Below are 12434 nucleotides of genomic sequence, written 5' to 3'. Positions count from 1 at the left end.
ATGGAAATACCTAGTCACATAGAAACTAATTGTCTGCAGCGGATCAGAATTTTCCTCTGAAACCTACTTTGGGAAAGATGTGCTCTTGCAGACCTACCTGTTGTAACTTAAGATGTTACTGCCATCCCCAGCTTTATAACCTCAGCTTTAATTCACTGTCTCTGCAACTGAGCTGTCATTACAACTCAGGTGAGCCCTCACATTCTGCCCTGGTGCAGAGTGTTGGTTTAAACCCTCTTCAGGGTGAGTAGCAGTCAGGGAAGTAACCTAACCAGCACTGCGCTGTGTAAGGAGAGTGCAAGCGATCCATTACCTGGCCGTAGCGATGGGGGTGAGAAGCTTCTGCTGGAGGAGGTGACAGATGGCTGAGCTAACATCCTCAGATGCTTCAAAGTGTGTAAATGTGCTCATATAGTAAATGTACAATCTGAAGACAACAAAATTAGACTCCTTCACTTAGATGCGTCTACAGATATTATAGAAACATGTCTCTTCATTCTTTGGCGTCATCTGGAACACTATCTACTGCATTGCACGCCCACTGACTCCCAAGACACACTGCTGTCCTCCAGGATGTCGTTTAAGAAAGGAAGGCTGCAAGGTGAAATTTCTCAAAGTGCCTTTGAATAACTTCTGATGGTTAACTTTAAAACTGATTTGCTACTATTAATATTTTGTCATTTATATTTAATACAAGAGATTTTGTTTGAATTTGGCATACCTTTGGATTTTCCACCGGAGAGTTGGCAATACAAATATTGTTGAGTCATAGATTTTGGGGTTTTGTCTATTACACATAACCTCCAAAGAAAAGTAAAATTAACTGTATTTTTTATTTCTGTTGTTCAAAACAAGTGAAGTTCAAATAATGTAATCAGATCAGTGATTCAAAACAATTTACAGGAAAATATTTCCATATAATAATCTAAGATGAAATTAAGAACTAAAATTAATATTGGAGGCTTTAAAAGTATTTTTAGAATTGTAGGCACCATTGATTCATCAGAAGATTTTAAGTTTGTTTGAATTTTGGTTTAAAAAAAAAAAATTAAGAGTGGAAGGAAGTAGGGAGAAGAGATCTGGGGAGGAGCTTTTTGCTTAAAGTGCCATGTTGTGTGATCAAAATTATTTATGGCTATTACTTAACATATTTTCTCTAAATCATTTAAGTCAAAAAAATTGTGTCATTTCTAATGCACAAGTTTACTGACCAATTTGGAACACTGCGTTTTAAACTGGTTCTGTAACTTGATGTGGAGAAGATAGTGTGGAGCAGCCAACATAATTTTAACGTCTTGTTTTCTACCACTAGATTCCTTTGGTTCAGAGCCTCACTTGGATTTCAGTAGCGGACTGAATCGAGTGAGCCAGCATGATATAGAACAGGTGAGATCTGACAAGTCTACTGAAAAGTACAGAATGCGCTTGATCACCATACAGCTATTGAGAGCAGTCTGACTGTAGTTTTCCCACCTCTAAACAACCTGTGCTAACAGCAACAGGATATAACTTAATTTAGGATGAATGAAATGTTGCAAAATTTTTTTGGAAAGTATTATGAAGCAGGTAGCAGTTGTGCTGCTGCACACATTTTTTCAGGTCTTAATACAGAAAGTTAAATGAAAAATGAGCTAGACTTAAAAAAAAAAAATCATCTTTTTCCTCTTATAAACCAGTCAAATGGTATGTATTTTTTAATAATAGCTTTCTGAAAACTTCAGTTATCCTCGAAAGACTTGCAATATGAGGGCAGGATTCCCAATTTTCTGTGATCCTATACTGTTTACTAAAGGTTAGCTGTAGCTAAGCTGTAGAGAAATGAGATCGAAAAGGGTAGCAGAGACTGAGGAGACTGTAAAATGTGAATGTTAGCAAAGAAGTGATTTCTGCTTACACAGTGATTTAATAGTTTGTGTAAATTTCATGCAGGGGTGGCAGAAGAAAAGATAATTTTTATTAATAAATCCCACTGACATTTCTACCACCGTTTGTGCAGAAAAAACCTGTGCAGTCTCAAGAACTTTTATAACATCTAGAATTATAAGAACGGTTGTATGTGGGTTTTGTGATGAGGCATCTGTCTTTTTATTTCGTTTGTTCAAAAGTAAAATATAGAGTAACAGCTTCCTAAAATACTTAGAGTGTAATTACTTTTTTCAGGGATTGTTTACATATGTATTTTTGTATATGTGTTTACATATGTATTAATGAAAAAATCTTGTCTATGCACATGGACTATTAACTCCTAAATAGTCCTTAAAGGACTAGGAAAATTTTAATTGGAAGAAGTGTTTGTATGACTACAACTGAAGAAGCTCAGTTATATAAGACTGTTTAATTCTTAAAACAGGAATTTAATTCCTGATACTTGGAGAGGTTGTTAGGTGCTAATTGGATAAACTGTAAATGCTCTGAGTGGCCCAAAAAACCTCCATAGAAAGGCTATCCATTATATAATTTAGAGAGAAAAACATAAGGGAAGAATTCAAGTAATACTTATTAGGGGAATCGGGAAAAAAGCATACTTTTGAGAGTGGTTTAGAGCATAAATCATAGTGAAAGGGTTGACAGGTAGTTGATGATGGATAAGCTGACATTCCGGGAAGAGAAGATTTTGTATTGATGACTGCAACAAATCTCTTGTTTCTCAGCTTCAGATTGAAGCCACGAACAGCTTTGGTGAATCTCTGCAGAAGAAGCTTCTGGACATCGAAGGGTTATATTCTAAGGTTCGGTCACGATACACCTTTATTCAAGCTCTTGTTAGACGCATCCGTGGTCTCCTAAGGATATCAAGGACCTAAAAGACTCTTGATACACGTTGCTTGCCCCTTGAAGCAGTGTACTAGGGCGGGCCTTCTGGATCATTGGATTTTATAGATCATACATTTTCTAAATAATGTCAAAAATATTTTGTTACTTTTTTTTTTTCTTATCCCTATGGATCAGTTTTGTGTATTCTTTCCTACTGCTCCCAGCTTGACAGAAAAAATAAAGGACTGTTTTTAACTGAGTTATGATTACTGTCAAATTTCAAGCAAGAAAGAATTCTAATGGAGGACATAAAGGAAATAAAAGAAGTTCTGCAACTGTGATATTACATTTATGGATGCTTTCAGAGAAAACTAAAAGGTGTGTGTCTGTTTTATGCTGTCCTTGCTTCACACACAGGTTTAATGAAAACATGGGTTTCCAAGTCCCAGCACTTGCAGACAGTGTAATCACTCCTTGGTGTGGATTCTATGTGAAATGTGATCAGTTTGCACTGTCATCTGCTTGTTTCTGCTTTCTCTTGTCCTGCCTTTCTCCAGCTGACAGAGTACAAGCTGCTTCTCTTTGGACAAGTCTAGATAAGGGAAAAAAAAATGGGGAAAGTCATGGAAGGTGACTGCCTTAAGTTTGGTTCTTGGGGCTTGGGGGAGTAAAGTTTTCTGTGCTGTTCTTGGTGGAACAGTGGTATAAAGACAGAATAAAATGCATGAGGAGGAAGCCAACACGCTTTGCTGGCAGATTCTGTTGTTACAGATTGGTCTTATAAGAGATATTTGTATCTCCTTGTCTCTTATTTAAAAAAAAAAAAATAGTGTAACCACTTATTATTGACATGAGACCTGTTGGATCTTACATTTTACACTGTCTGATCTTAAAGCCCACTTCTCTATGTGTTCTTGTAAATTCTGTCTCCCCTGAGTTTTCATTACTTAGTATTTCATATTTTTTACGATTTTATACATATTCATCTGCACAAAGTAATTACATGAATTACATCATCTTTTATGGAGGGATGATGATAGCCCTGCTATCAGATGATGGTTATTAGCTGTTCCATAGGAGCAGCTAGATTATTACTGGTTTATGTAGTTGGACTTTGTCTGATGATTCTCAGTGGGGTTTTTCTTGTTTCTCCACTATCTCAGTGAAAAACAGGAAATAACAGAATCATAGAATCATTTAGGTTGGAAAAGACCTTTAAGATCATCAAGTCCAGCCATTAACCTAACACTACCAAGTCCACCACTAAACCAATTAAGGGTAGAGGAATAATTAATTTCCTATTAAATTCATATTAAATTAATAGTCATATTAATTTCAATAATTAATTTCATATTAGTTTCATTAGTTTCATGTTCAGCTTGGTGGCTGGATTAATTTTTTAATGAAAGTAAAAACTAGGAAACACTAAGGTTGGAAAGGCTCTCTAAAATCATCAATCCAACACCACTAAACCATGTCCCAAAGTGCCATGTCTACCCATTTTTTTAAATGCCTCCAGGGATGGTGACTCCACCACCTCTCTGGGCAGCCTGTTCCAATGCCTGACCACTCTCAGTAAAGAAATTTCTCCTAATACCCAACCTCAGCCTCCCCTGGCGCAGCTTGAGCCCATTTCCTCTCGTCCTATCGCTAACTACTTGGGAGAAGAGACCAACACCCACCTCACTACAACCTCCTTTCAGGGAGTTGTAGGGAGCGATAAGGTCTCCCCTCAGCCTCCTCTTCTCCAGACTAAACCACCCCAGTTCCCTCAGCCGCTCCTCATAAGGCCTGTGCTCCAGACCCTTCACCAGCCTTGCTGCCCTTCTCTGGACACGCTCCAGCACCTCGATGTCCTTTTTGTATTGAGGGGCCCAAAACTGGGCACAGAGTTTCTCATGAAATACAAGAATGTAACTTTGGAAATCTGCAGGCTCAGAGGAATTCACTACGCTTTTAGAAAACGTCATCACGGTAACCAGGTGGCTCGTTTTGTGGAATTTCGGTAGCTTCTTGACCGTCCCTTTACCCTCTGCCGCCCTAGATCCTCCAAGCCGCTCGCGCTGCCCGGTAACGGCCGTTGCTCGGCGCCCGCGGCTGCTGCTCGCGCCGCGCTGGCGCGGCCCGGGGCTAGCGACGGCGCGCGGGCGCGAAGGAACCCCCTGGGTGGCAGCCGGGGGCGCGTCCCGCGGCGCCCGCCACCTCCCCCCTCCCCCCCCGCACCCCCACCTGCCACCCACGGCTACGGACCCCCCGCGGCCCGCGTCGGCCCTGCCCGGTGGCACGGCTGCCACCGCGGGCTGCTTCCGGCGCGCCCTCAGCAGCAGCGAGTGCCGGTGGCGGCTGGGGGCGGGGGGGGAGGGGAAGGGGGGAACGGGACTTTGGTTGGTTTCTTTCTAAAGCGGGCGGGGTGCGGTGCCTGCCTTCAGCAGCGCGCGCCCGCCCCTCCCGCCGCACGCCCCGCTGCGCACGCGCTCCCTTCCCCCCCCCCCCCCCCCCCCGCCGCCGCGCGCGGCAGGCGGGAGGCACCGCCCCCGCCCGAAGCACGCGCGGAGCCCCGCCCCGCCCCTCCGCTCCCCTCCCCTCCCCTCAGCTCGGCGCTTCCGCCGCCGCAGATTCGTCACGTTGTAGCTGCGTGTCGCTTTTTTGTTTTGTTTATTTTCTTTTTAAAATCTTCCGTCCCTTTCTCCTCCCCGTCCAGGTGCATATCCGCGCGGGGACGGCAAGGGAAGCCCCGCGCTCGGCCCTGCCTTCCCCCTCCTCGCCACGGGCGGGCGCAGCCCCGGCTCCGTGCCGAAACGGCGGGGCCGCGGGGGAGGGAGCGCCTCGTTTACCCACCGCGGCGTTCGACGTGGAGCCTGCGAGCGGCGGCGCCTCGGCGGCGGCAGGGCCGGCGGAGCGGAGCGGAGCGGAGCGGAGCGGAGCGGCGGCTCGACATGGGTGAGGAGCGGGCGGCGGGGGGAGGCGGCCGCGGCCGGGGCGCCCTGAGGGGAAGGGGGGCCGCGGGGCCGCTGAGGGGGGGCGGCGGCGGCGGCGGGGCGGGCGGGGGGCAGCCGAGCGGCTCGGTGTGGAACGGGGCAGGATGCGGGGCGGGGATCTCCCCTCCTGCCTGCTCTGCTCTGCTCTGCTCTGCCCGGGGCGGCAGCTGCCCGCCTGCCCTCAGCCTCAGCTCGTAACGGGGCCCGGGCCCGGGCGGGTTGCTGCCGGCGGGCGGGCCCCCGGCGCCGCTGTGGTCCTGCGGGGCTGCTGCTGCTGCCGCTGCTGCTGCTGCTGCAGCGCCGCGGAGGCGGCGGTTTCAGCGGTTCGTTGCTCCCCGTGCGAGCAGCGCAGCAGGAGCACGCCTTTGGTCGAAGGCCGTCACGCTTTTGTACTCCTGAGGCTTGCCTAAATTAAACCCCGATTCAGGTGCGTAATGGGTTGCTAGAGGGAATAATAAGGGGCCCTGAATCTAGGGGTTAAATGATTTAACATAAATCTGTCCTAATACAGAGGGTGCTTGTATTTTAGTGTACTTGTGTTTAGCGTACTTGTGTTTTAGTGTGGGAAAAGCATATTAGAATGTAAAAAGAGGGAACGAGAGGCAGTAAGCAAAGTTACTGACTGAGAGGAAAGAGTTATCATCTCTTAGGCCTCTATGCGTCACATAGTAGCCTTCTACTTGAAATGCTTCTCTTGCAGTACCTCTTGCAGCTCCGCTCTGTTACGGTTATCTGCCTATCCCACAGTAAACAGTGCCTTGAGCAGCACTATGCCAACTGGCAACAGATGGTCCCTTATACCTTCTCTTGGTTTTTTCCAGGTCTGTAGCGTGCCTGGCTTCTGTGATGGGATGGGCTTAGAAAAAAGTAAAGATCATTGCTCCCTCCTTTCCCCGGAAAGGCATGGCAGATGCCTAGAAGGGCAAACACGGGGAATAATTTTTATCAGAACCTCTTTCAGTAAGATTTTGGTTGCAAATCTTCTCTCGCTTGTCTCTTCTCGGATGTGTTTATCAAATGTGATTCTAGCTTGTTTGGTGTTTCATTACCTTTTACAGGGTGTAGGTGGATTTACAAAATTACTATTTAGCATTAGATATATTTGGTATAAAAATAAAAAATGTCATTGTTATTGGCTTAGAACATTAGTATTCTTTGTACACTTAAACATCTACTAGGCACAAATCAGATATCAGTCTGGCCACAAGTACTCTTACACGCATTTAAAGAATAAATGAGGTGTTGGAGCAAGCCAGTTTTGGAAAAAAGGAAAAAAAAAGGGCATTTAAAATCAGCTCCTAGACTTCTCTGTATCATCAATGTACTTAATTTAGTGCAGCTTCATAGTTTGTAATGGATGGTGATTTAACACATACCTACTGATTTATACTTCATTTTAAGAAAGAAGTGGAGGGTTCTGTGGGAGACCATAAGCATCAGAAAGAATTCTTTCAGGCTTCGGCATGTCCTTGTATAGTCTCCTGCACCGAAAAGACAGAGTCCGATACAAACAAAAAAAGTTGGCTCAGATTTTGGCAAATAAGAGAAAAGGAAAAAAAAATCCTAACCACAATGAGGAAGCTTGATGCTGCTGCAATGTGATTTTGCTGGATTGAGCTACCATAAAATAGCAGCATAAACCCAGGAAAATGTAATGTGATTCAGCTTGCAAGTATCTGGGCGACAACCTGAACTTGTCTGTTTTCAGTGGAGAAAAGAAACATACTGTTGCTCAGTAAGAAATGAGGTTGATCTGTCTGCCTTTCCATACCCTCCATATTGTGAGCTGACATTGAAACATCTTTCTGTTCTGTTTTTTGTAGGGGGCTTTTTCTCCACCATCTTTTCCAGTTTGTTTGGAACTCGAGAGATGAGGATTCTCATCCTGGGACTGGATGGAGCAGGAAAAACAACCATTCTCTACAGGTTACAAGTTGGAGAAGTTGTTACCACCATTCCAAGTAAGTGGTTCAGTCCCTTAGTGAAAATAGCAAATTTGCCTGTAGCTCTAACACATAAGCTTGGTCAGCTGAACTCACTACACGCTTCCTTCAAAAGGACCTAATGTTGTGGGAGCCTTGCACTGTTGTATTTAAGAACTTCCTTTCATAACAGTGTTAGTGTGTGCTATAGAACTACTACATAAAGGCATATTTTATGCTGCCCTGCTGAATGCGAAAACCTTAAGATTGTTACCGTGATTTGGCAGGCTTTTCTTGATAGGTAAATGTTCAGTAAATAGTAACTGTTGACTATGAAAGTCTTTTGTCTGTAAATATAGCTATAATGCGAATTCTAGAGATTGTTATTACTGTGCAAAAAAAATTTTACGTAGGATTATGTCACTGAATCATACTTAATTTCTTTTTTTTGACAAGGGTCTTCAGTTTGTTACATAAACACCTCTGTTTAACACAGAGAAGACGAAGTCGGAAGGTTTAACTTTACTTTGTGTAGAAAGTGTAACAAAACTCAATGTGAGATCTCATGGAAGGAGATGATGCTTACTTAAAAAAACGTAACTGATTTCACCAGTTGTCTTAGCATTCATGCAGCCATACCCACCTGTTACAAACAGCCAGATGTGTGTGCCGAAGCGGTCTGGCTCAGATCACTCTGTGTAACGTGAAGGACAAGGGATGCTTGGCTTTTGAGCCCCTGTCATGTCTCTTGGTTTTCTCCTAAACGACCACGATAAACTGACTTTGGTGAGGTCTTTTTTTACCTTTTCGAAGCCAGCGGTTTACTACGCCATAATCCTTTTGCCCTAGGGTTTTGCTTATCTCAGCCTCTGTAAATTTTCGGCAGTCTGCATCCATCGTTCACTTCCGTGTGTTGCGTTTCTCTGGGCTGGCAGGAAAAGGAATGACATATGTCATACTCTGTAACCTTACTGCCATCTCCCAGATACCCCAGTGTCAAGTCTGCTGCTGAGAAGTTGGTTTTGCTGTGGCCTTGTGAGAGCGCAGATCTGCTGTTGACACAAAGGACACATTCCTTAGCATTTTGTTGCTGTCAGTTGTGTACTCTGTTATCAAATATGGCCATTCCTTTAACGCTTGCTCTGTTTCTTTTGGTGATTTCAGGCACAGTTCTGTTCATTTTTAACAACCTTGGCATTTGTTACAAATCTCTACAGTACGTTTACAATGTGTTTTTATTGTTCAAAGAAAAAAATTACTGTGCTGTTTTGAGCTATAAATGTTTGTTGGGGTAACTTTGCAAAAAGCACAAACGTCATTATGTAGCTACTTTCAGGCCTGAAAACTTTAAACCTGCTGTCCTGTTCTTCAGAAAAATAAAGAAAAATCACCAACGGTGAAATTGTTTAACTTTGTTTCAGCCATTGGCTTCAATGTTGAGACAGTGACATACAAGAATCTGAAATTTCAAGTTTGGGACTTGGGAGGACAGACAAGCATAAGGTAATAGATCTCTTAAAATCAAAACCTATAATTAAATTTCTCTAAAAAGTGCTAAGTTCTGGGAATTCTCATAGCTGGCACTTCTGAAAATTGATTAAGTTTTAAAAACAGCCCATCATCAGGAGAGCACTTTCATCTGACACAATTCAGTTAGTAAAACCTGTTCTGGACTACAGATTGGAAAGAAGCAAGGGAATGTTTTCACCTGTATAGTTTTGCTTTGAAAAATGAGTTTAGATGTGTAGTAGGCAATTGTGTAGCATTCTGAGAAAGAGGGAAGTGAGTGATGTAAACCCCAAAGGATACTTAAATATTCTTAAGAATGCAAAGCTAAGAAGTTTAATTTAGGTATAGACGATGTCGTGGTTTAGCCCCAGCCAGCAACTAAGCACCACGCAGCCGCTCGCTCACTCCCCCTGCCCCGGTGGGATGGGGGAGAGAATCGGAGGAGTAAGAGTGAGAAACACTCCTGGGTTGACATAAGAACAGTTTAATAGTTGAAATAGTCATGATAATAATAGTATAATAATATACAAAGCAAGTGATGCACAATGCAATTGCTCACCACCCACTGAGCGATACCCAGACATTTCCTGAGCAGCGATCGCTGCTCCCGGGCCAACCCCCCCCCCCTCCCCCCTCTGTTTCTATACTGAGCATGATGTCATATGGTATGGAATAGCCCTTTGGTCAGTTTGGATCAACTCTTCTGGCTGTGCCCCCTCCCACTTTCTTGTGCACCTGGCAGAGCATGGGAAGCTGAAAAGTCCTTGACTAGCATAAGCAGTACTTAACACACTGATGTTTTTAGTTGTCGCTATCAACATTCTTCTCATCCTAAATCCAAAACACAGCACTATGCCTGCTACTAGGGAGAAAATTAACTCTATCCCAGCCGAAACCAGGACGATAATTTTTTTTTTTAGTGAGCTTTACAAGTTTTGTAGCAAGTCATTATATGCATAACTGTGATCTCTTCCGTACCCCTCTATGATCTTTTCGTGACTCCTCTTTGAACACTAGTTAGTGAGGTGCAGCGTTGTTAGTTAATAAGCAAGATGCAGTTAGTAAGATGTGGGTTCCTTCCCTTTTTAGTTTCAGTAAGGTAATTCTGAAGAAGGTGGTTTGTTTTGATCCTTGTTAATTACTTGCCTGTATGAATGGGTCATTTAAGATTTTTCTGTTTATCCTTCTTTGGTGACCATAATGATTATCGATGGTAGAAGCTTGTGTGTTTAAACTTTCTTTGTTTCCCTGTCCCTCAGTTATGGACCTGATGTCGCACAGGATGATTACCAAATAAATCTGTCCCCAGCACTTCTGTCCTTTCGCTGTTTTCAAGCTGCTTTTTCCCTCCGTCCCTCCCCCCTGCTCCTATTGAGAGTATTTGTACTGTCTGTTCCTTTTTGTAGCCTCTTGAAGATATCTTCTAGTTGCTTCCTGGGGCCTTTCACCCCAGAGACAGTTTTTACTTCCTCTGGGTAATCTAGTTTTCATTATCTGGCTAAAAAGCCCTGCTAAAAATGCAGATTACATGACTGGAGCTTATCTTTCTTCTGCAGGCCATACTGGCGGTGTTACTATTCAAATACAGATGCAGTCATTTATGTAGTGGACAGCTGTGATAGAGACAGAATTGGCACTTCAAAGTCAGAGCTCGTTGCTATGTTAGAGGTAAGAAAACAAGGATGACAGTCTTATCAGTAGAACATAAATTGAGAAATTAAAACCTTTTTTTGGAGCAAATGTGAAATTTGATTCTGTGAATCAAGTGAAGCTCAACTTCACTTGTGAAACTTCAGCCCTCATGATAGGCCCGTGCAACACTTCTGACTGAAAAGCGCTAAATACGCTGCAGATATTTCACAGTTTTGTGCAGCACTGTCTGGGCAGTAAGTTAGTTACATGTAGCTTTTCGGTCATATGAAAATTTCTCTCTCTGCAAGGATAGCTATTCAGTACTTCAGCAGTGGCAAAATCAGGCCTTGAAGGATTAACAGTAATTAGTATCCTATTATGTTTTGAAGCTAAAGAACATATGTAGAACAGGGTAATATGAGTAAGAAGATGAGTTGAGCAAAACTTTTTTTTTTTCTCCCAAAATTCCTGCAAGCTCTTTGATATGCCTTGTTAAATCCAACTATCAGCTTGTTTCATAATTTAACAGGCATAACTGGCCATGTTTTGAAATTGCTCCTATGTGATATCATGCTGAAAGTATGATATCATGGTTGAAAGTAGATATCACTCTTTCACTGAAGAATTTTCTAAAGAACAAAAATCAGCAAACTGAAAATCATTATGAGAGCTGCTGAAGTTTTTCATTCTGTGGGTTTTCTCTGCTTAAATAAATTCAGTAAAAGTCTCTGCAACAACTTGCATGATTCCCTCCCTCCCCCCCCATTGTTTTTTTTTGGTTTTGTGTTTGTGGTTTTTTTTTTTTGTTGTTGTTGTTGTTTTTTTAGGAAGAAGAGTTGAAGAAAGCCATTTTGGTGGTGTTCGCAAATAAGCAGGACATGGAACAGGCCATGACTCCCACAGAAATGGCAAACGCACTTGGCTTACCGGCTTTGAAGGACCGAAAATGGCAGATATTCAAAACCTCTGCAACTAAAGGCACGGGGCTTGATGAAGCAATGGAATGGTGAGTAACAGTCTAATTATGCTAGCTTCATTAGAAAAATACCCTTTACTGTATTTTTTTTCTTTTTTTTGAAGACTAGATCTGTGGAAAGTCTGTCTGACATAAAAGACAAGAGTTCATATTAGAAGAAAGAGTAGCTTTCTCCTGGAAGTATTTCAACATGATTGAAATTACTTTTCAGTAAACTGACTTAACCTTTTTCCTAGGTTGGTGGAGGCCTTGAAGAGCAGGCAGTGATACAAAGCTGACCATTGCAAAGAAGTTTCAGCTCTATCCAACATCCTTCTTTCTGCAGTCAAGTATTTTCAGGCCACAAATATTTGTAAATAGGACAGATTTGAGTTTGACTCCTGTACTGTGGATGCCTCTCTTGAATTGTAAAACTGAACCAAGTGAATGTCTGTGTACATTACAATATTCCATTTCTTTCTTTCTGTTTAAAGGATGTACTTATGTTAATTTGTATGGAAGTCTTACTGGCTGGGAAAGGGTTTTTTTTGTCATTTCCCCCCCCTTTAGTGGTTTTATGTTTGAGTGGCTACTATATTCGTGTAATTAAAACACTAATAAAATCTGGAACTGTCAGCTGTACTCATAGGTGTGCTGCTTGCTTACAGAAACAAGTCCAGCTGC

General features: G+C 42.9%; 2 protein-coding genes across 4 annotated transcripts in view; both read left to right on the top strand.

Moving 5' to 3' along the window:
- NUP205 (nucleoporin 205) overlaps positions 1-2950 on the top strand; it is a 53087-nt gene extending 50137 nt beyond the window's left edge. For both annotated transcript variants that reach the window (XM_075716826.1, XM_075716819.1), the window contains exons 41-43: positions 473-601; positions 1313-1386; positions 2652-2950. In XM_075716826.1, the coding sequence (XP_075572941.1) occupies positions 473-601; positions 1313-1386; positions 2652-2804 (356 nt within the window). In that variant the 3' untranslated portion in view covers positions 2805-2950. The remainder of the gene's footprint in view (positions 1-472; positions 602-1312; positions 1387-2651) is intronic.
- A 2718-nt stretch (positions 2951-5668) lies between these two features.
- ARL1 (ARF like GTPase 1) lies at positions 5669-12392 on the top strand. 2 transcript variants are annotated; one of them, XM_075727912.1, is made up of 6 exons: positions 5669-5694; positions 7556-7693; positions 9076-9157; positions 10720-10831; positions 11623-11801; positions 12008-12392. In XM_075727912.1, exons 1-6 carry the CDS (start codon positions 5691-5693, stop codon positions 12036-12038), a joined length of 546 nt encoding a protein of 181 aa, XP_075584027.1. In that variant the 5' UTR covers positions 5669-5690; the 3' UTR covers positions 12039-12392. The 2 variants fall into 2 exon arrangements, with proteins under 2 accessions (XP_075584027.1, XP_075584028.1); XM_075727913.1 differs by lacking the exon at positions 5669-5694 and adding an exon at positions 6148-6159.
- Positions 12393-12434: the final 42 nt, after the last annotated feature.

This window comes from Pelecanus crispus, chromosome 1, assembly GCF_030463565.1.
Source record: "Pelecanus crispus isolate bPelCri1 chromosome 1, bPelCri1.pri, whole genome shotgun sequence".
NCBI classification, from domain to species: Eukaryota; Metazoa; Chordata; class Aves; order Pelecaniformes; family Pelecanidae; genus Pelecanus; species Pelecanus crispus.
The sequence above is the reverse complement of the archived record's forward strand: the minus strand, read 5'-3'. Positions and strand labels throughout refer to the sequence as shown.

Bases quoted from the DNA above. Each gene is read 5' to 3' on its own strand.
- ARL1 (XM_075727912.1), top strand. The intron at 9,158-10,719 runs GTAATAGATCTC...TTTCTTCTGCAG, and splicing joins GGAGGACAGACAAGCATAAG to GCCATACTGGCGGTGTTACT. The intron at 10,832-11,622 runs GTAAGAAAACAA...TTGTTTTTTTAG, and splicing joins AGCTCGTTGCTATGTTAGAG to GAAGAAGAGTTGAAGAAAGC.